At 44.4% G+C, this 22,452-nt stretch overlaps 1 protein-coding gene and 1 long non-coding RNA gene across 2 annotated transcripts in view; one reads left to right on the plus strand and one right to left on the minus strand.

Moving 5' to 3' along the window:
* The window catches only part of LOC138570105 (prostatic acid phosphatase-like), a 507,576-nt gene that overhangs the window by 184,276 nt on the left and 300,848 nt on the right, over nucleotides 1–22,452 (minus strand). Inside the window, exon 6 of the mRNA XM_069648717.1 lies at nucleotides 20,829–20,927. Within this exon, the coding sequence (XP_069504818.1) occupies nucleotides 20,829–20,927 (99 nt within the window). The remainder of the gene's footprint in view (nucleotides 1–20,828; nucleotides 20,928–22,452) is intronic.
* LOC138570106 (uncharacterized) overlaps nucleotides 1–22,452 on the plus strand; it is a 266,534-nt gene that overhangs the window by 46,069 nt on the left and 198,013 nt on the right. The gene's annotated exons all lie outside the window — the stretch shown is intronic.

Below are 22,452 nucleotides of genomic sequence, written 5' to 3' on the forward strand. Positions count from 1 at the left end.
GTGTAAAAGATGGCTGCCTGTAAACGTGGTGGGTATAGTTTAAGGCCATTAATTGAAGCTTACACACTAAAAACAATGATCACCATGTTATATGAGTCTGAGATCTGTGGTCTTAATATTGTAAAGACCTACACAAGCTTCAGTGTACATTTTTGGAAAAAGCTGCTTGGTTTGCCAAATCCCTTTCAGTAGAGTTCATATGCTCGGAGTTCTGTATAGTATTCAATAGGACCTACATTCAGCAGTGTATAATGAATTTCTTTTAAAATGTACAGCAAGCTAGGACTAATTTTCGTTGTGGTGCTGTTAAGGAAGCAATGAAATCTAAAATTACATCATATAAAAAAAATGGTTATACATGACAAAGAATACATTACACTCTTGTCTATCCTAAATGTGAATTTTGTTGACACAATACTTATGACGACAGATATTAGTAAGAAGATGGCATTTCTATGTAAGGGAATAGGGCTAGAATATATTTGCACAACATTGAATATTTCTCCCTACATTGGAAATTATGGGAGATTGTGGGAAGTAGAAATGGGCAGACAGGAGCTGCTGAATATATCAGATTAGATTTCAGCTTGAAACGATTAAGCATCTGTAAATGTATTGTCCTGGATTGAAATATTTTAGGACTACATACTTAGGTAAATACAATATGGATGATGAAAGCTCAGTATGTTAGTTGCGGCATGCCTTATGAAGGGTGAGGATGTGAACACTATCATAGCTTCTACCAGGATGTGGTAAGCTGTCAAAAAGTAAGTCAACAAGATAGATAATATTATTTATTTATTTATCACGACATCTAACTAATTAGTGTTTTCGTCTCTTTATATGATGATCAGAATGTATGATTTGAGATTGATTTTGGTTCATAAGAATGTACAAAATTGATAATTAACTATGTATTGATATGTTTAATTTTAAAATGATGTGCATGATTAATCTATGTTTTTGATTGTCTACAAAAGTTGATAATTTCAACTGTTTAATACTATAAAATTGCATATATGGAAAGACTACTTTGAGACAGGGCTAGATTCCAACAGCAGCAAAAGACAGCACAGCATACCGATAGTACAGCCTCTACAACCGTTTAGACAGGGTTAAGAGAAGAAGTGAAGGAATCTCCTACCTATAGTGGATAATTGACCCACTGTAGTAACCAAATTAATTACCCTCTCTCTACCAGTCAAGCAACAGACTCAGTCCAGTTGTAATGAAAAGAAGAGAGAGCATAGGAGACCTCAGGTGTGGGTAAAGTCAGCAGTGACCACCTCAATATCAGGAGGTGAGTGGAAAGGAGAACCCATGCAGATTGATAACCTTAGTAGAATCTTAACCTCAGCAGAAAGAGAAAGGTGGTGAGAAGCTCATTCGCACATGTATTGTGGAATGTGTGATGAATCCGATGGAGCCATCACAGTTTTCTCTCTGGTGAACCCCTCACATGTGGCCAGGGGACGGCAGCCGCTACCTGATCCTGACCCTATCAGGGGTGGCTATATGAGTAAGGATCACATGAGGGAGACAGCCTCTGGGTAAATGGGACCTGGTCCCCCTTTTCCCTTACAGGATTAACCTCCCATTTGCAACACTCTAATGGCCAATGCAGTTCCCCCCCTGCTCCCTCTTGTTATTCCCTGTGAACCAACTTTCAAACACAGACTTGCCTTGTAAAACTGCTAAAGTCATCTGCTATAACTCTACATATCAATCCTCCTGGACTGAGTTACCATCAAAACCCACTTGGAAAACTCATCTGACATTTTTATGTAAGTTACAAAAAGAGGACTACTGTTCCCAGAAACAACTCAATAATGGAAGAGGAGTGGAGGAATGCAGAGTAAGGTAAGTGCCAAGCACAGGTAGTGCTCTGGTTGCTGGGAGCACAAACCTGTGGCGACCGACGGGCTAGGAGAAGGAACGTGGAGCCAACCGGCTCAGGTGCGGAGAAGCAGAAGTTTGCATGATAAAAACTCCACACAGTGGTAATGCCAGAAGACAGCGCAGGGCTCCTGCATATTCACCGGTAGCAGAAAACAGCAGTACACCTACCAGAGTCCTGTGCGAGGCAGAGACACCGAGCTGAAGCCACAGGAAGCAGGGACGCGGAAAGCCGATGAGGAAGAAAGCATTGATTGTTACTGGCAGGATGTGAGAAGAAAATGGAACGCCACAAAGAGCCGGTGGGTCCAGGCTGGGTCAAAGGGACCACCGGGGCATTTTGGCAAACACACCATTTGCGGATGATTGACAATAACAAAACAGAGAAAGAGAGAAAAACTTTTCAAAACCCGAAAGAAAGTGAAAGTGCATCCCCTAAAAAAGGGAGTCTTTGAAGTTTGCAAGTATGTGCCGCATATGCACATAAGAAATACTGATAAGACTTTCACTTTCTCTCAGGTTTTGAAAACGGTTTCCCATAGCAGACAGATAAGGCTAAGGTGGTGAACCACCAAGAGTGGAAGTGTGAGAAAAACACTGGGAAAGGCAGTATACAATGGACAGAATGAACTAGCCAATAAGGCTAATGTGAAACATTATCAAGAGTGTAAGTGTGAACAAAGGCACACAAGTGGAGAGCCCTGGTAAGAGAGTATAGAAGGCAATTAGAGGTCTATGTTTGCATCAAGCCCTGGTAGAAGAGTATACCAGGCAACTACAAGTGCGTGAATACAAGAAGCCCTGGCAGGAAAGTATACCAGGCAATCGCATCTGTGTGAATATAAGAAACCCTGGCAGGAGAGCAGACCAGGTATCTTGACAAATGAAAGACAAAGTTGTGTATGATTTTGGTGTGGATTAAGAAGAAAGACAAGAACTGGAATTTGTAAGAAAGCGTGAAGAAGAATCCAGGGGAAGGGAGACATCCTCTGGAGTAAGTAGCAATATCCTTGAGAGACTTTTTGTTGGTTATTTATCTTTTCGCTCATTTGAACATTTCTAGAACACCGAATGCCAAAGGCATTATCCATTTCACTTTAAAATTAATTTCTTTAGATTGTGGGGGTCAGAATAGTACTTTATACACAGGACGGTTTTGTTTTGGACATTCTGACACTGACAGATCCTTAGTTTTAAGTTCAAGTAGGGAAACACCTCTAGTACAGGGACAGTGAGGCATTTTACCTTTTATTATCAATACAAGTTTTTAGCCAAAACCATGTCTAACTTGTGTCAGAGTTTCATTCCTGATGCCTCACAGATGCCAGATCATTATGTAAAGAGCTATCCCAGCTTGGCGGGAGATGCCAAGGACCGAGCATGAAAAACATCATTGTTCGAGGCTGGGAGCATGCCATCCTGTCCCCAGCAAAAGATATCTTACTTTGCAGATCTTCCTGTCACGCATGGTCTCTAACTGTAGTTGCCTTACTGGACCAAGACTATTTAGCCACACCTGGGTTCCTAAAATTGCAGAAGGCCTTGGCCTGTATCCATAAGGGCAGTAGATGTGAGACCCTTAATATCAGGAGATGGAGAATACACCCTGGATAATGATTACTCAAATTGGAAGAGATTTGTCTTATTCCATGCACTTCTCAGACATTCTAGGGACATCACGGCTAAGGAAGCATAATACATTGATTGGGGGAATCAGATTGCAAACATTTGCTTAGAATGTTGCAGGGAACATTGTAGTTCACAACCAGGCAAGGTCTTTCAGCAAAGTATGATAGGTGTTATCAAGGAAGGAAAAGATGAAGATATCCATTCAGTATCAGCAGTTATGAGATGTAAGACACAGACCAGATACTGCCATACAGAGAATATGATTGATCAATTGAATAAGTAACAGACTCAAAGATTTGTCATGGCAAGATCTATGATTTAACGCTTAAGGAGGACACCAAATTGTTGAAATATCAACAGGAAAACTTAAGGAAAGGCTTCCTCATAATTTCCACATCACAGTCCAGACCTTCTATTTCTTTTTGTTCTGAAGGCAAATGGGACCCTGAGACCATTTGTCGACTATAGTGAGATAAAACTGATTACAAATTTCTTTTCCAAGTTGGGCTCGCCGGGGGATAGGGCTGTATTTAACGCTAGTGCTATGTTTTTGAATCTCATCAACAATGTGTTTCATGAATTATTAGATACCTTAATTGTTGTCTATCTAGATGACCTATTGGCCTTGTTGGAATTCTTAGAAGTACACAGGCACCATGTCAGACAGGTCAGAAAAACAAAACAATATTATTGACAAAGTTAGAGAAATGTCAAATTGAAGGGGTTTCAGTTTGTTCCTGGGGTTTCGGGTCTAGGCTAAATGGACTGAAATGGACCTGCAAGAGGCATAAGCACTACTTAACTGGCCATTGCCCAAATCTGTGAAAGAAATACAGAGGCTGCAGCAAAGATCCTTTGCTCTGCGCTTTCACTGTTGGAGCATTTTATAGTTGGAGTGGTAATGCAGCATTTCCTCATTAATGCAGCGTGTTGGAGGAATAAACAACTTACCCCTTTACGGATCCTGAGAGGGATGCCAGCTGCAAAGAGAAGGCAGACTCCACTTTAAAAATCCCTACCGGTGTGGAGCATGTAGGCAGTGGGTGTGAAAGTGTTCTGCAGTGTTCTGCGGCCGAGATCTGGTGGATCACTGTTTGTGTGGAAATCTCTGCAATCAGCAGCGTACAACTGGGGTACGAGTGCTTTATTTGCTGCACGTTTTATTCTTTGAGAAGTGGGTCCTATATAGCACAACAATCCCCTCCTAATATCTACCAGATAAACTGCCGGGTAGAAGGGATGGCGGTGAGACCTTTACTGAACTCCCTACAACTTCCTGCTCTGTGGGGGAACAAGGGGCTGCTAAAAATATCCAGGTGACGGGCGGTACGGAACGAAGGGTCAAGGCACCCAAACACCCATGTATGGGGAATGTAACAGGTGGGAGCAGGCCCAGGGTGGCTGGTGGTGCCCTGGTGATACATCAGTGATTACATTCTTTGGACCAGCCAATGGTATGTGAATCGGGGGATATCCAGAATAAAGACATGGTTTCAGATGTATCAATACTGGCCCTTCTTGTGTCCTATGAACTTGCCTAGGGTGTCTGCCTTTCTTTGGACTTAAGACCAAACTTATAATTAATTCACAATGAGCGTGATGAAGTGATTCTCCATCGGACTCTAATGAATCACACACAGGAATCCTCCCTGCTGCTATGTACAAGAACTCATCTCTGGCACCAGCCTGCCCAATTGTTGGGGCAACTGACAGGTGACTTTGTCTGCTCCCCTATTCTATTATCTGCTGACTTGGATTGTGCCACTTGTATTCCTATGGCTGTGGGGGATGAGGAATACTCCCCCAGTTAGGAGCTAAAACATAGGAACGGGTCTTCTACTACAACCAGCCAGGAGCTGCGGGCAGGTGGGGAGCAGGTGGTAGACACCTTCTCTTTTCCTGTCTTGTCTTGCATACTGCATGTATAGGGGCTACGACAAATTGGTCTTCGAAGTACACAAATTTAGATCTGTGGTCAACGACTTGTGGGGTAAACTTTATTTTTTCGAAGGTTTAATTTCGGCCTTGGTAAAATAGCCTTCCACCAGTTGTAATATTTGCACACAGCAGGGGGCTACAAGTATTAGTAACCTACCGAACATTGCAATGGCACCAATAAAGCGCTTGGGTCAATTTAGTAGGGATGGTCCCTCAGCATATGGGGGCCAACTCAGGTGCCACCTCTAGGCGGCCTATGGCAATGGAGTTGGTGGAGCGTGCCCTACCCTCACCCCCTAGGAAGAGCAAAATAAAACAAAATATTTGGTTGCCCCCAATAGCCTGGGAGAGGGCTCTTCGATGATTGCTCATGTGGAACTGCTTGTAGTGGGCGATGTTGTCCATTCTGTACCCTCTGATGCCACTCTTGAGTGTGAATCTATGGTTGTGAAACAGTCATAAAATTATAAAAATATAAAATCAGGCCGATTGAGGAAATCCTGTGGCTTGAGAAAATGTTTGCGTACTCTGACAACAAAATTGCCTCAGCTGATAAAAGAAGCTTCAACCTTGGTTTCGATTCAACATCCCTCAGTTCAATCTAACAACGTACAAGAGCTTCATGTGGTACCAGTTCAAGGCGCATCCAAGCCTTCTCAAGTTGCTCCAAAGAAAAGAAGTTCAGCGGCCATGGGGCAGGGCTCGATCTTGCCGTTCTTATTGCAGTCAGTGTCTGTGGGGCTATCTGCCCCAACCGGGGGGCCTGATACCTCCCTACAGGAATCTTCAACACTGAATAATAGTGCAGAGCATGACAAGCTCTCCCTTGATGCATCAGATCTGCTTTCAGAGGGTTTGACCTGTGTGGAGATGCTTGCACATTCCCTGACAATATATAAACAAGTTACACCTGTAAGCAAATTATCCGAGGCGGAGTCTCCTGCGACCAAAAGGGTGACTTCTGGTCTGCCCCGCAGGTCTTCTGAGACTTATATGCAGGGGCCTAGTTTGAGTAAGAAAGACCCCTCTCAGGATGTAGATTATGGCTTATTGACCCTGGAACCATTGACTGTGTCTCATAGTCATGTTTCCCCAAATAGATCTCATGTTTTGGAATTCTTTGCCAATGTTCCCACTTTGAAAATAATTTCTTTAAGTGAAATTTTGTATGTGGATTTTCCATTCAAGGAGAAGGCGGACCTAGTTTTTCTACATATTAAGTCTAAATCTATACTTGATATACTGATGGGGGAGGCTGATGCTCTGAGACCTCTGGACTTTGATTTACATCATAGTCATATTCCTGTTAAGGTTGCTTTGGGGAGAGGGGCGAGTGGACAGATACGTGGTGTGGCAGTGAAGCAAGCAACTCTGATATTTTGATCTGCTTTGGCACAAAGATCTTTGGTGCAGGAATCTATTGGTCTGGAGTGGCATTGGTTGCCGGCATGTCTGGCAAGTGATCATACAAAAAGAGGAATGAGATTTAAGAACTAAGATCCGTATTTGAGGATTTGAGGTTCGCCTCCTGGAATTCAAGAGGTTCTCGCCATCTGTTTGATTGCTCACCCCTAAAAAAGTTACACATTTTTTACCTGCAAGAAACATGGCTTGGGAGTCCCCTGGTACTCGATGGGTTTGTAGTCCTCTCGTTGGAAACCTCAAAAGGCAAACAGGTTAGGCCTTCGTGGGGGTCTCTTTACTGCCCTAAGAAGGGACATGGGAAGTTAATCTTAAATGATAAATTCTTGTCACCCGGATATACTGACAGTGGGTCTTGTTTGGGGCTCGGTAGATGGTGGTAGCCTAAGTGAGTGGCTAATGATGAATCGTTACTGGAACCCTAGTTCGGCACACTATGAGAGTTTTGTGGAGGGTCTGGAAGGACTCTTGGAAGAGTGGTTTGGCAGGGGTAGAGGGGACTGTCTTGATCGTAGGAGATCTTAATTGTTATTGTGGGGAAGAACGGGTTTTCACTTTGCAAAGAAACAATTGGCTAACCATTAAGAGACGCAGGCAGAAGGAAGCCTGGTTTGATCTGATGGCAGCCTGGGATTTGCAGTGTCCAAATGTAATTTTTGTGAAGGGGGGTTGTATTGCGAAGACCTGATATTTCAACAGTGGCTCCTCAACTTTGGATTATGTTTTTCTCTCCCCACCTTTGTTGGTGCTCTGTGATGACTTTTGGACTGTTAGATCTACTGTGTGGGGGGGACCTCTTTGAACTGGAAGGTAAGGCGCAAACTGCATTATTCTGCAACTGATTTAGTTGTGAACAATTTGGGGAACAGAGTAAGTTGGAAATGTGGTTCAATCACAAAACTGAATGGGTTTTTAAAAACAGCTTTGACGAGCTGGCATTGTTCTTATTATTAACCAGCCACCTTGTTCTCATATTTGAACAAACTCACTACTAACTTTCTTCAATCTCTGACAGGAAGACACAGGAGGTTGCCTATGGTGGGAATACAGGCCTCTCATATTGTATAAAATGCTCTGGTACAAGAAAGAAAGAGGAAACTTAGAAAGAGTATTTGGGATTTAAAGAAAGAAGGGACAGGAGATGATTATCTAGTAAAGAAAAGAGGGTTACTTCAATCACTTAAGAAATGGACGAAGAAGCAACAGGCACAGTCATTCCAGCTAACGGGGAATGAATGTTAGCAATTATGAAGGAAAAAGACAGAGGGGTCCGCTGGTCAGTTCTAAATGATAAGGAGGACCACCAAGTAACTCTCCAGACTATTCCAATTGGAGAGAGTGACGGAAGAGGATATATGTCTAATTTGTATGACAGAGAGGAGACCACAGAGAGCTGCCCTCCTACTGAGAAGGCTGTGGTATGGGCTCTCCAGGTGGATAAGGAATCAGTTGAAGGTCCCAGTCGGAATTCCAATTGTAGTAATGAAGCAAGACAGTGACCTATGGGGTACTATACTGAGCCTTCTGCTTGAAGAGATTCTCAGGAGTAGAGTCATTCCGGAGTCATGGCGGAGGGCCATTATGATCCCAATTTACCATAAGGGTGATTGAGCATCTCTTTTGAATTATCGCCCTATCACCCTTCTTGATGCTAGTAAGATCTGTGCCTCCATTGCTCTGGGGTCCTTCAATGAGTAGATAGGTAAGACGAACTGCCTGAATCTGAATCAGTCAGGCTTTCGAAGCGGTGTAGGTACATCTGTAAATGGGTTCGCTTTCTCTATGCTGCTGCGGGATAGTAACCTTAAACAAAAAAACATGTATGTCTGTATCATAGACTTAACCGCAGCTTTTGACAATGTGGAGGAAGCTTAAGGCTGGGTTATCCCAAATTACCTGTTGGTGATTATAGTTTCTCTTCACACGGATACGAGTATTCAGGTATCATATGATATTATATTTTATTTATATCGCGCCCATACACAAGTGTTTCAAGGCGTGACGTGGCAAGGGAGGGGGTACAAGAGAGGATAAAACAACAATCTTACTAGGCCCAATGACATTGAGAACGCGCAAGTGCAAGGGAGAGGGAAGGGGACAGTGCGAGGGGCTGGGGTGGAGTGGAAAATGCACAACACCGGATCAAAAACAACAAAAAGGTAGTGTGGCCATCGGGTGGCAAGTGCATGACTTAAGCGCAGACAACGGGTGTCAAATAAGTGCAGGTGCGGGGGCTGTAGTGTTGCAGATACAGGCCCAAGTTCAGGGATTACCAGAGGCAGTGCAGATAAATTTCAGGGTGGGCAAGGGATCTGGGCGTGAATTCAGAGGATAGCCAGTTGCCAAATGCATTAACAGACAGAGATCAGCTAGGAAGAGGAAGAGAGAAGGCAGAAGCAAAGAGGAGCGCCTTGAGGTGCTTCTGGAACCGCAGATGACTCTCCTCAAGTTTCAGAGACGCAGGGAGGCTGTTCCAGGGGGCGGCCCCAGTCAAAGGAAGAGATCTTCCACCAACTCGTTGCCTGGAGAAGCGACTGACCCTGAGGGAGTTGGAGGCGGAGGAGCGAAGAGCTCAGGTAGGAAGGTATTTACAACGAGAGTGTTAGAGGTATTGAGGACCCAGGCCCCTAAAGGCCTTGTGGACAATGCAGAGGGTCTTGAACCTAATCTTTGCAGCCACTGGGAGCCAATGCAGAGATTTCAGTGATGGAGAGATATGATCCCTGGGCTTGAGGGCAAGGACAAGTCTTGCAGTCCTGTTCTGGATGAGTTGCTGAGGGCGGAGAGTAGAAGCAGGCAGATTTAGAAAGAGGGTGTTGCAGTAGTCCAGCATGGAGAGAACCAGTGCTCTGGAGACAGTGAGCTTCTGGGGGAAGGAGAGGAAAGGAAGAATACCTCTGAGGAGGTGCAGTTGGTAGTTTGACTTCTTAGAGACATCAGAGATGTGGGAGAAAAAGTGAGTGTGTAGTCGAAGATGACCCCAAGGTTCTTAGCCTCACAGGTGGGAGCAGGAAGAGGGCCAAGGGAGGCTGGCCAAAGAGTGACAGGAAAGGAGGATGCAGGTGTGATGATGAGGAGAATCTGCGTCTTACTGGTATTAAGGCAGAGATGGTTGGTGGCACACCACTCCTGGATAGCAGAGAGACAGTCCGAAATGAGAGAGGGAGAAGAGGTGGCAGAGGGGAGCCTGAAAACGAGCTGAGTGTCATCCGAATAGCACTGAAAGTTGGAGCAGAGAGCGGCAATGCGGTCGGCAAGAGGTGCCAGGTATTGCTTGAAAAGCCAGGGAGAGAGGTTAGATCCCTGGGGAACACCACAGGTAGAGAGTGAGATAAAGGAAAGGAAGGACTCAAGTTGGACCTGGAAGGGTCGGTCAGAAAGGAAAGATGTCAGCCAGGCCAGGGCCTGATCGGTGATACACAGGTTATCATGGAGATGTTTGAGCAGGATGGAATGGTTGACCCTGTCAAAGACAGAAGAGAGATCGAGTAGGATGAGGACAGAGGGGAGATTAGAGTCGAGGTTAGAGAGCAGGTCCTCACAGATGTTCAGGAGAACAGTTTCCGAGCTCCTGGCTGCTCTGAAGCCAGAATGATAGTCATGGAGACAACCAATAGATTCAGTGTGATGATTTAGCTGGGAAATGGCCAGCTTTTCCAGGAGTTTGCCAAGGAAAGAAGTGATGGAGATTGGGCGATAGTTTGCCGGGCAGGAGGGGTCGGCAGAGGGTTTTTGAGAAAAGGGTGCACAAGAGAGTGCTTCAGAGGGGAGGGGAAGGCTCCAGTGGCGAAGGAGTGGTTGCAGAAGTCAGCTAGGGCATGAGCAAGGGTGTCGATGTGGTCTTTGATGGTTTTGGAGGAACAGGGAAGGACCTGTTTTGACAAGCCTTTCATAGATTGGACTTGTCTAGAAACCTTGTCAGGTGAGAACAGAGGAAAGGCAGAGAAAGAGGGAGGAGAGTGGCAACAGGGGGCCGATTGTAGAGGAGAGAGTAGAAGGAGGAGTAGGAGGAGAGGACGAGGGGGTGGACAGGATGTCCTGAGTTTTAGAAATGAAGTGAGAAGCCATGGCTGTGCAGAGGGCCTGGAGGGGGACAGGAGAGGTAGGGACTGCAACAGGATTGGCCAGCTTCTTGCAGATTTTAAAGAGTTCCGCCGAGTTGTTAGAAGCCGCAGAGATGCAGGCTTGGATGTGTGCTCTCATCTTGGTGCGGACAGTGAGCCGATACTGCCGCTGTCACAGGCAGCAGGCAAGTTTGTCAGAGGATGCTGAAGAAATTAGCCATTTCCTCTCAGCCACCCTGCACTTGCGTTTAAGAATTACGAGGTCAGAGTCGTACCAGGAGTTGCACTTGGCTTTGGGCTTTAAGCGGACCCTCATGACACAGGCAAGAACATCAATAGTATCAGAGATAGAAGAGTAGAGCATGGAAAGGGCTGTGACAGTATGTGAGTCAGCCGGAGGTCCGCTTGAATGCGGTGGGGGGCATTGTCCGAGCCTGTACACACGCCTTAAGGAGTAAGGCAGGGCGGTGTACTGGCTCAGGCACTCTTTAACCGGTATCTTTCAGACCAGGGCGCTTGGTTGTCTGGGGTAAGCCCTTCTCCCGCGAGGATGTAGTTTTAGTCATTTCTGTATTTACTCTATGCAGATGACTTAGTCAACCTGGATCAGATTCTGGTTGGATTGTAGAGTTCCCTGGACTTATCTTTGTTCATGGATGCACATTGCCTCAGGATCAATGCAGCTAAAAAAAAGATTGTGGTGCGAGACTCTAGGAGGAACAGCCGTCGGTAATTCGTGTGTAGGATTAAGGGGATTGTCCTTGGTAGAACATATAGGTATGTTTATCTGAGCTTCACTATCTACAGTGGGGGATTCAAAACTGCGCACTTGGACCTCTTGAAAAGGAAATTCAGAGTTTTCTCTGCCCAGCTGAGGGGTATAATCTATAAGTTAGGTATATTTTCTTTAACACCAGCAATGACCTATCACAGGGGCAAGATTCTACCCGCCCTGCTGTGTGATAGAGATGTATACGACTTGTCTTCTCATCCCATTTGGAGTATATTAGAAGGCCTTATCTAGTGGAGTTGTGGATGCTGTGATTAGGCTTGAACTCGGCCTAACTTCTATGAAATCTTGAGCTTCTTTTGAAAAATCAAAGTCCCACAGGCAAGCTCACTGTTCTGAAAATTAAGTGCATTGGGCCAGTGCAGTGTAACATCTGTTTTTTCGCTCTGGGTTAATGAAGCGCAGGGCAAGCTGTTAAACTTAAATCGCCCAGTTGAATTATTGATAGCTAATCATGGGAGAGTTAAGCGTGCACTGGATGAGAATGACTCGATCTCCACAACTCTTCTTCCCACTTTTGAAGTGCGAAGGTGCCAGACAGGGTCTGAACAGGGCTAAAAGGATGTGCAGACTATACAGGGTAGATGGAACAATAGAATCCTTCTTTGATCTAATCCTACTATGTCCATTAACTAGACCTTTGAGAATAAAGCATCTTTTTCGCTTTGTTGCTCATAGGATGGTTTTTGATCCAACAGATATTTGGCTGCAGATAATGTCAGGCACTCTAGTTTTATTATGTTTAGCATTTCTATGCTGTATAGACAATATTTTCTTGAATTGTGTGTTTTCATTATTTTTAGGTGGTGCTAGATCATATCAAAAGCTTAATGTATTGCTATGTATGGTATGTTTTATTTATGTTTTGATGTGTCTTTTGTGTAAGGTTCTTATGTCAAGAGCCATGAGCACAATACAAAAAAATGTAAAAAAGAAATACAGAGGTTTTTGGGATTTGCTAACTTTGTGGGAAGTTTATGCATAACGCTTTGGCCATTGTGGCACTGATTACCCTTTGACTCAGAAGATGCTATGGCTTATGTGGGGGTCTGACCAACAGTATGTAATCACGCAGTTAAAGGAGAGATTACTTACTGGAAAGGCTCTTTCTTCAGATTCTTCAGCCACAGATTCTCACATCTTGATAGATATCCTCCAGTGGCAGTTTCTCTTGGACAATTTCAACACAGGGTATAGCGCAGCTCGACATCATCCCGCCGGCTCTCACGTGCTTCAACTCCAATGCTCCTTGGTTCCCAACATGATGTCAACAGCCCTACTTATAGCATGGTCTACACCCCCATGCCTCAGTTCTCCATTTTTTTCCCTGTGCTCAGTAGCTGAAGGACTTAGTTTTCTACACAATAAAACAAATTGCCTACTTGATTTTTTGTTTGTGGTGAGAAACTAACTCAACTTAATTTATATTCCTTTTTTTACACCTAGAGGTCAGGCAAGCATAATGTCCAATTAGTGCAAACTGTGCACAAGCCTTCTGTCACTCACCCACAAGAAGCCTAAAGAAGCTTTCAGAAGTGGTGAAGGGTGGGTGATAAATAATCTGTGGGAGAATAATCCATAGGAAGGACATTACTGGTGAGTAGTTTTTCCCTCAATGGATTGCACTCCCCACAGATTCCTCATCTTGATAGACTCCCACAGCAGCAACATAGTGTGGAGGAAGGCTGAAAGCTCTAAAACTGAAGGCTCTGCAATACTGCTCTGCCAAAGCAAGCGTCCCTACCCCTAGCAAGATCCAATCTGTAGTGCTTTGAGAAAGTGTGCAAAGAAGCCCACGAGTTGGCCTGGCAGATATCTCAAACCAGCACTGCCCTCTGCAACGCAGAAGAAGCCTCCACCGTCTCGTGGAATCGGCCCGGAGACCCGACAGGACCTCCTTTCCTGCCTCCTCACAGCTTTCTGCTACACAAAGAGCAATCTAGTGTGACATTGTTTGCTTATTCACTGCATGGCCCAGTCTCGGGGTGAAAAAGTAACAAACACCTAGTTGTCTCTGTGCCAAGAGGCTGCCTTAGCTTAGCCTAATTAAATCTCAACAGCATTTTGAGTCTAATCTAGGGAGGCCCTCCTCATCCTGGGAAGGATGTGGGGTGGCAAAAACACTGGTAATTCGATGTTCAGAGAAACATGGAAATCAGACAGATCCTTCAGCAGAAATTTGAGCCTAACCTTCAAAGTAACATTTTTCTTAAAGAACTGCAGGAACGGATGCTTGCATGACATTGCCTGTAGTTCACTTACATGTCTGGCCAATGTAGTGGACACTAAGAATGCTGTCTTCAATAACAGTAGAATAATAGATGCTAAATACAGGGGCTCAAAAGGGGTCAGCATTTGGAAGGAGAGGACCAAGTTAGGGTGCCCTGCAGGCACAGTGAAGGGATTTAGTGAGAACATGCTTACCAGACCTTTCAGAAATATGACCACCACTGGGACTGAAAAGGACGAACTTTGTTCAACAGCCCTTAAACAGACAAAAAGAGGCCACATACCCCTTGACTGTTCCAGTCAGCAGGCCCTGCTTAGCCAGGGACAACAGAAACTCTATGACTACCAATAACGGGCATGACATTGGGTCTGTACCTCTCTCTCTAGATCATGCCGCAAATCTTCTCCATCTGCACGCATAGATAGACCTGGTGGAAGGTCAGTGTGCAGCAAGCAACACCTACAAAACTTCTTCCATCAAGTTCCCGCCATCATATGTCAGTCTTTCAAGAGCCAGGCATGTAGATTGAGAGACTCCAGATTGAGATGGAGTTCCCAGAATCCTGACTACGATAAGAGGTCGATCCCCAGAGGAAGCCTGCGGGATGGGCAAATGGCCAACTCCGAAAGGTCCGGGTATCATGTGCTCCTCATCCAGTCTTGGGGTTTATGCATCAGGTGAACCTGTAAATTCACAAGGGGTGTCCTGGGAGTCTCTCTGCCAGACATTAGTCCTGGTTGCGAGAGACTTACCCAGAGTCTTTAGCTCACTATCTTTCACAGAGAAGAAATATCCCAAACATATCAGTCTTTGTCCTGCCCTGGGGCAGTCCAGCACCGAAATGCTAGGCAATTCTCTTCTGAACAAGAGTACCAACAGCATCCCCAGACACGTGTTTCGGTCTGGTTGGACCTCATCAGTAGGGAGGAGTTGTGCCTCTCTAAGAATAGTGAGCAAGGGGTCCACGTCTGGATTCCCCTAGTAACTTAGGGTGAGACCCAAAGTTACTTAAATATGCAAATTGACCTGTAACCTACTCAACTTCCGTAGAACCAACAAAATGACTGGACTGAGAGAAAATGCATAGTGAAGGTTCAAGACCCACCCACTAAAAAGGTATCACCCAGTATCCCCAGAGGGCAATATCCCTCGAGCAGAAGTGTTTGCACTTTGAGTCGCCTCTTGTCGCAAACAGGTCCACTAATGAGGTTCCACAAATGGGGATCTCTGAGATGACCTCTGACCAAATTATGCAATCGTAAGAGACAGAATTCCGCCAGCTCAGGGAATCCGCCAGTCACTTCACCATCCCCACTAGATGAGCTGCAGAGATGAAATCCTGCTCTCCAATAACCAGAACCAGAGCTGCATGGTATCCTTCCATAGGGGGAACGACTGCACCCCCCCCTTGTTTTCTTAAGTAATGCATATTGTCACTGTGTTGTCTGTCAAAACTAGGACATTCTTCCCAAGAAGGGTCGGGTCAAAAGCTGTTAGCGCTAGCCTGACAGCCCACTGTCCAGCAGATTGATGGCCCATTGGAACTCTACCTGGATCCATGCAATGAGCACCACAGCCTTTTAGTGATGCATCCGTGACCACCTAAAACTCTGGCCAAGGGGTCCAGGATGGCTCCCCTGCCATCATGTTCTCTGATCGGCCCACCATTAGAGGTCGTCGGCCAATGTTCTCGAGATGTTGAGAACATCTGACATGTTGCTTGAATACTGTGGCCATGACCTTGAAGTAGCCACTGAAGGGAGTGCATCTTTATCCTGGCCTCTGGCACTAGAAAATGCAAGAAGTCATCAGGTCCAGGAAGAGGAGAGAAGCTGAAGCTGATAGCTCGCTCGAGTTCTGGAACAATGTGACCATATGACCAATCCAGGTGACTCTCTACTTGGGGGCAAAGGCCTTCACCACCCAAGCGTCCAGGATAACTTGAAGTTTCTGTGCTGGTGTTGTGTGTGACTTCTGAGGAATTAGCGCAAGCCCTGAAGCAGCGAACAAGTGTCCTTGAGATACCGCTATACTTGGTCTGTGGGGGAACCAACCTCGAATGAGCCTATCAACAAAAAATATGGAAAGAGGAAGATTCTGCTTCTCCTGAGTTGGGTCGCCACTACTGCCATCAGCTTGGTGAACAATCTGGGTGTGGAGTTCAAGCCAAAGGGAAGCACTTTAAACTTGTAATGAGCGCTACCGATAACAAACATCAGGAAGCTCATTGCTTTTGGTGAGTCAGCACCTGAAATCAAGCAGTTCCAATGACACCAACCAGTCCTGGGTTTGTAGAGCATAGAGAATTTCCCACAGGGTCACCATCCTGAATTGGTCCCTCCTCAGGAACCTTTTGAAGACCTTCAGGTCCAGAATGGGACGGAGGTCCCCCTTTCATGGGCACAATGAAGTAGCTGGAGAACTAGCCCATTCCTCATTCCCGGGCTAGCACCTACTGCACCGCTCCCTTTTTCAGTGAATACCTCAACTCTTTCCTGACCTAAGGAGCTGGTTCTTGAGATTGCAAAGCTGGTGATTTGTCTGGGGAGTCTGCCTAGGAAAGGTAGACAGTAACCCTGATCAACCAGCTGGAGTACCCAAGCATCTAAGGTGTTCTCCTGCTACCTGCTGAGATACTCAGAGACCCTTGCTCCAACTGGAGTAGCATAGGGGAGAACTCAAAGCGGCTTTGAGGCAGGTGGTGCCACTGGCTCTGAAGTCCAGTTTCATTTCTCATCCCTCCTCTTCTCCTGCCGGAGCGGGAATATCTTTTTTGGCCTTGCTTTGACTGGTGCAACCAGGCTCTTCTTATAAAAGGGGTGGGGTGGCAAAACACCCTGCCTCTCGACCCAAAAGAGAAAGATGAAGATGGGGTAGGCTGCTGGACTACTAGCCCCAATGACTTAGCCATACTTTTTGATTCTTTTACTTTTTTCAGGGATTCCACAGCCTTGGGCGCGAAAAGATGTTCCACATCCAACTCCTGTCTATCAACCTCGACTGGACCTCTATCGAGAAACCGAATCCTTGAAGGTTCGTGGCCCTGTGAAGGATCGTCAGTGCTGTCGATATTGATAAGATATAGTACAGATGAGATAAGATTATGTGTAGATCTGAGAAGTTTGCAGTAAAAAATCAATGTAGGTACACATGCCCTACCAGATATCAACGAAATGATAATGGAACTTGGCAAAGCAACATTGTTCTCGAGACTTGATCTTTGCTCTGCACTCCATCAAATATAACTTACTCATGATTTCAAGGAAGAAAACAGCCTTCCCAACTCCATTCAGGCTTTATCAATATGTCTGAATGCCATTTGGGCTAGCAAGCACAACTGCTGTATTTCAATGCCTCATGTCCCAAATCTTCAAAGGGATGAAAAATATAATGTTCTTTCAAGACACAATTTTGGTGTACACTGGGCCTCATTACAAGCCTGATGGTCTGGAAATAAGGGTGCCGGTAGCAACGTACCGGCACACTTTCAGGACCGACAGACTACGATAATGCCTTAAGGGACCAGAGCTTCATCGTCCCCATTCCCGTGGAGTTCTATTGGACTCCACGGGTATGGGGACTTACACTTTCCGCCACCTAACATCCCGGCCCGACGCCACCTGGAATACCCAGTGGCACTGGGATATCAGGTGGTGGAACAGTGTTACGTGGTCGGCAGCAACCCACCGGTAGCACCGGCGGGTTTCTGACGACCTCGTAATAAGACCCACTGATACAATGGACGAACATAAAACAGTCCCACACGAGGTACTAACTGTGTTAAAAACAAAGGCTTACTCTAAGAAGAACAACATGCAAATTCATGGAATAGGATGTCGAAACAGTGAGGATATTTGGTAACAGGAAAAGGTGTCCAACCTAAATTAGACTTAGTAGCGGCAGTGAGGGACGCAGAAGCCCCCACAACAAAGTAGAAGTAACATCATTCCTAGGTCTTTGTGAATTCAATTTGAAGTTTGTACGGAATGTGTCAGAAAAAACATTACCCTTGAGAGAATTAGTGAAGAAAGGGAAGTTGTTTAGTTGTAATATCAGGGAACAGAAGCTTTTGAAGACATTAAAAGCTTCATTGCTCCATGCTTGAAACAATTTGACACACATGAAGTATCTTGAATCACTGTTGATGCAAGCAACAAAGGACTGGGGTAGGTTTTATCACAGCTCCCTGGTTACTCAGAACAGACTGTACTTTTTGCATTCTGCACAGAGGCAAACTATTCTGTTATTGAATGTGGAGCGCTACTTTGTTTGCGGGCTGTAAGACATTTCAGGCAGTTTTAATGGGGAGCAAGTTTCATAATGCGCACAGACCACAAACCTCTGGTTCAGGTACTGGCTGCAGTGGGAGGCAACAGAGTTTTTGCCCAGACTAGCCAAGATATCAGTTAAACTTCAAGATCTCACATACTAAGATGAGTATAAACCAGGGAAGCACAATGCAATGGCAGATTGCTTGTCAAGATTACCCAATTGATATCAGGCACACAGAGGTAATCAAGGAATAAGGTTAACAAAGCGAATTGTGATGGATGATTCCTGGGGGTTGGCAGATGATTCTCAAATTGAAGTGGTAGTACAGGAATGTTGTTTGTGCCAAGAGAATGACAAAGACTGCAAGACATGGCCGGCTCCCCTGGTGCCATTTACAGTTCCAGAGGGTCCCTGGCGAAATGGTCAGAGGTACAATTCGTAGAACAGATAGACACATATAGTGCAATACGATTTTTGAAAAAGGTATTCCATAGAGAAGACGTTCCAGAAACATTGGTGACAGACAATGTAATTCAGTTGATCACAAGAGAAATGAAAGCTTACCTTGAGAAAAACAAAGTGAACCATTACAAGCTAGCACCATACCACCCACAAGCTAATGGACTTGTAGAGAAATTCAATTTAGTAAAGGAATATGTACAGACTGCCCTACTGAGCAACATAAATGTAGTTGAAGAAGTACAAGGCATGTTAGAGATGTACAGAAACATGCCACATACACCCATAGGAATAGCCCCATTCGAACACATGAGGGGGAAGGAAAGCATCTACATTCATTAGACCATTGTGGCTCATTAGAGATGGGACGTTAAAAAGAGCTTCTAAAATGACATATCAAAGAGTGAATGAAAACATGGTATGACAATGTAAAGGTAGGCAAGGAATATGATTCTGTTCAATAGGGTAAGAAGTAAGGATCCAGTTACCAGGACATGTAGAGAAAGGAATTAATCGTTACAGACCTCCCACACGCATACAGCAGGATCTAATAAATGCAGTCCGCACGGCGGAGGAGGGAGTCTGGAATGTAGACAAATAAGCCACAGTTATGCAATATGGATTACAAGATTCAGTAACATCCACTCAAATGACAACGAGTGGGCGAAGAGAAGTGCCAATTACCTCTGACCCTGTACAACAGACCACAGGACTGTTCCAGAGAGAGGAAGGAAATCAGTGTGGACTAAGTCATGATCAATGTTGTGTACGTACAAGACAAAGAGAGAATTATGCTGAAGGCTTATCTGACATGTGACAAATAATGAGAAAACAAGTCCCGGGTGAATACACAATACACCATAGCTAGGAGGGCCAAGACCAGAGAAAGAACTACAAAGATTCCCTGTAAGATTTTTTTTAAAAAGCTATTGCGTAATATGTTCACCACGGACATATTAGTTAAAAACTCATAGTATAAGTTAAGGCATGTTATAGGTCCTAAAATAGGTTAAGCACACATAAGGTGAACAAGTTAGTAAGAGGAACTATATTTTGATTTCTAGGATTAAGGAAGTTGTAGTTAATGTGTTTATATTATTATTTTTGTCTTTAATTGTAATGGCTTTGGTTATGCATGAACACTGAATTGGTTCATTGATTGAGAAGTTGATAGTGGCTGACATCATCAGGGTCCAAGGAAGGTTTCTTCATTAGCAGGAGGATGTGTACTGCTTTTAGTGCATCAGTGAAGTTGCCATGGATGAGTAAGATGTTTACTGTATTGAGGAGGGGAGTGACACATCTGTGCAGATTGCAGAAAGGATTTCACATCAGTGGATGAGATGATGTCATCTTGCAATGTGCTGACCATGAGGGTGGCAAGTATTTTAGCAAGGTCTGTAACTGAGTCCATCCATTGTAGTGTTTGATAGTATGGGAGGAACATTGGCTGCTTGTGTGGTGCTTACAATACAGTCCATATTTTATGTTTTTTAATGCAGAAATGATTGGATTTGTGGGTTGAGTATGGTATTTTTGGTTCTCTAAGTGCGTTGGTGCAATGCTTGACAGCTTTAAAGATGGTGTTTGAAGGATAAGATTTGGGAGGACAGATTTGAAGGCGGCTGTCTAGATGGGCTTGAAGGAGGAGCAGTCTATGAAGAGCTCCAGGGAGAGGCGAGTTGTGAATTCCAAGAGAATAATAGGCCAGGAGGATTTATGGATAACTGCAAGAGCTTTGACTGTCTTGAATGTTTTGTTTGTGTGGTTGATCTATCGTATGCTGTAACAAGTCAAGATAAGTATTTGCATCATGTATGAGGCATGTTCCTGTAAGGAGACTGTATTTTGTTCGTACCTGGCACTCCAGTCCCTTACATATTGTTGTTTGTGTGTTTCTGACTGTACTTTGCATTAGTATGAGAACAACGTTTTGGCATCAGAGGTCAGGTAAGCTGAGCAGATTTATTTGAAAAATAGAAAATGTATGGAAGCAACTGCATTTGCATGCATTTACAAATATGATGTTAAACACTTCTATTTCTCATGCACATTGTTTATATTAAGACACATGAATTCCCAATTTGTTCTTTCCATTTAGCAAGGTCAAAATTGATGTATCTTATACCTCACAAAGTAAAGCATCATACACCATCCAGAGTTTCCCACCATTGACCAATGAGTCCACAGAGTATCCTGTGTTAGTGGACATGCTCTTTATAAAATCCTGAAAAACAAAAAGCAATTGAACATAGAAATGATCATTACCTCAAAGTCTTCAACTATTACTGGTGCAAAGAGCAAAACAATGCTAATATATTTAGGCAGTCAGTCAGTCTAGGTTTAATTGAACAGCTTCCTAAATCTGTTAGTAAACACTTTAACAATTGCACAATGTATTATGTTCGGCACACAGTAATATGATTAAAATCATACTAAATGATAAAACATTCTAATATAGAGTTTGAGTAAAGCAGCAACTATTACATTAAATACTTTTTTATACCAAATTAAAACACAACCTAATCTGAACGACTCCTACTAAAAACCAAATGATTTGCATAGTTGCTGCTTCCTTAACCAACAGAAAAGTGGCATGACACTGCATAACATTTTAAAGCCTAATTACTGGAATAATATACCGAGATCTAGGTTTAGAATGAAATTAGCAGAAAAATAAAACATGCATCCTAGTTTTTATTCAACAATGAAGATTACCCAGGCTTACAGCACAGGGAGTCTTGATTCCATTAAAGACACAGGCCCTCATTAGGACCCTGGCGGTAAGGGGTTTACGCCAGCGTTAGCTGCGCCGACCCCTTACCGCCAACTACGAGTTCCCAAAGCGCCATGGTCACTATTACGCCCGCTTTTTGCGGGCGTAAAAATCCATGGCGCTATGGGACCTTGGTGTTAATTACGCCACCGTAATGTACGGTGGCGTAATTAACGCCTTCCCCACTCCCATTGAGCCCTATGGGGCCGAAATGGGAATGGGGAAGGGTAAATGGGTCAATGGGGACTTACCGCCCCGCCAACCTCGGAATGGGGCGGTAAGTCCGCCATCCGCCATGGCGTAAACGGACTTTACGCCATGGCGGAAAAGTCCGTCGATGGCGGAAAAAATCCGCCAGGGTCGTAATGAGGGCCACAGAGCCGAGCATTATGCTTGTCTCTTATAATGCTTACTTTGCTGAAGAGTAAGCCTTAAAAGGGATACGCTTACTGCTTTCCTATGCTCTTAACATAGAATCCATCACATTTGCAAGTAAAGTTCTGACTATTGTATACAACAGCACATGAGGTAGCAATAGGTTAAAACAAAATCTTGCTATAGGTTTCCTGGCATGCTGTTTAGAGACAGAATCTAAGTAATTCCTATTGCTATGAGTGAAAGGTCTGACTAACAACTTTCTAAGTAATAATAGCCTGCCCGACCTGCATATCATAATGTGGGGAGGCCGCATGTTTAACCAACATCTTATCATTTGTAGACAATGAGAGCCTTAGGAAATACATTCCAGTCCCTATATCCTTAGATGATTCATTGTATGTGGTAGCCAAGGAAAACTAATGCCATTGGCGGTATTTAAGACTGGGGTGAATATTTCAAGTTACAAGCTATTAAAGTAATTTGCAATCTCGATGTACATAGCACGGTTCTATTTTAGAACGCCAAATGTTTTGATCGTGGATAACAATAACACATTTATTTGACCGATTTCTTTACTGCAAAATGAGGGAGGGGAGGG

Source organism: Ambystoma mexicanum, chromosome 2q, assembly GCF_040938575.1.
Source record: "Ambystoma mexicanum isolate Mex_15411 chromosome 2q, UKY_AmexF1_1, whole genome shotgun sequence".
NCBI lineage: Eukaryota > Metazoa > Chordata > Amphibia > Caudata > Ambystomatidae > Ambystoma > Ambystoma mexicanum.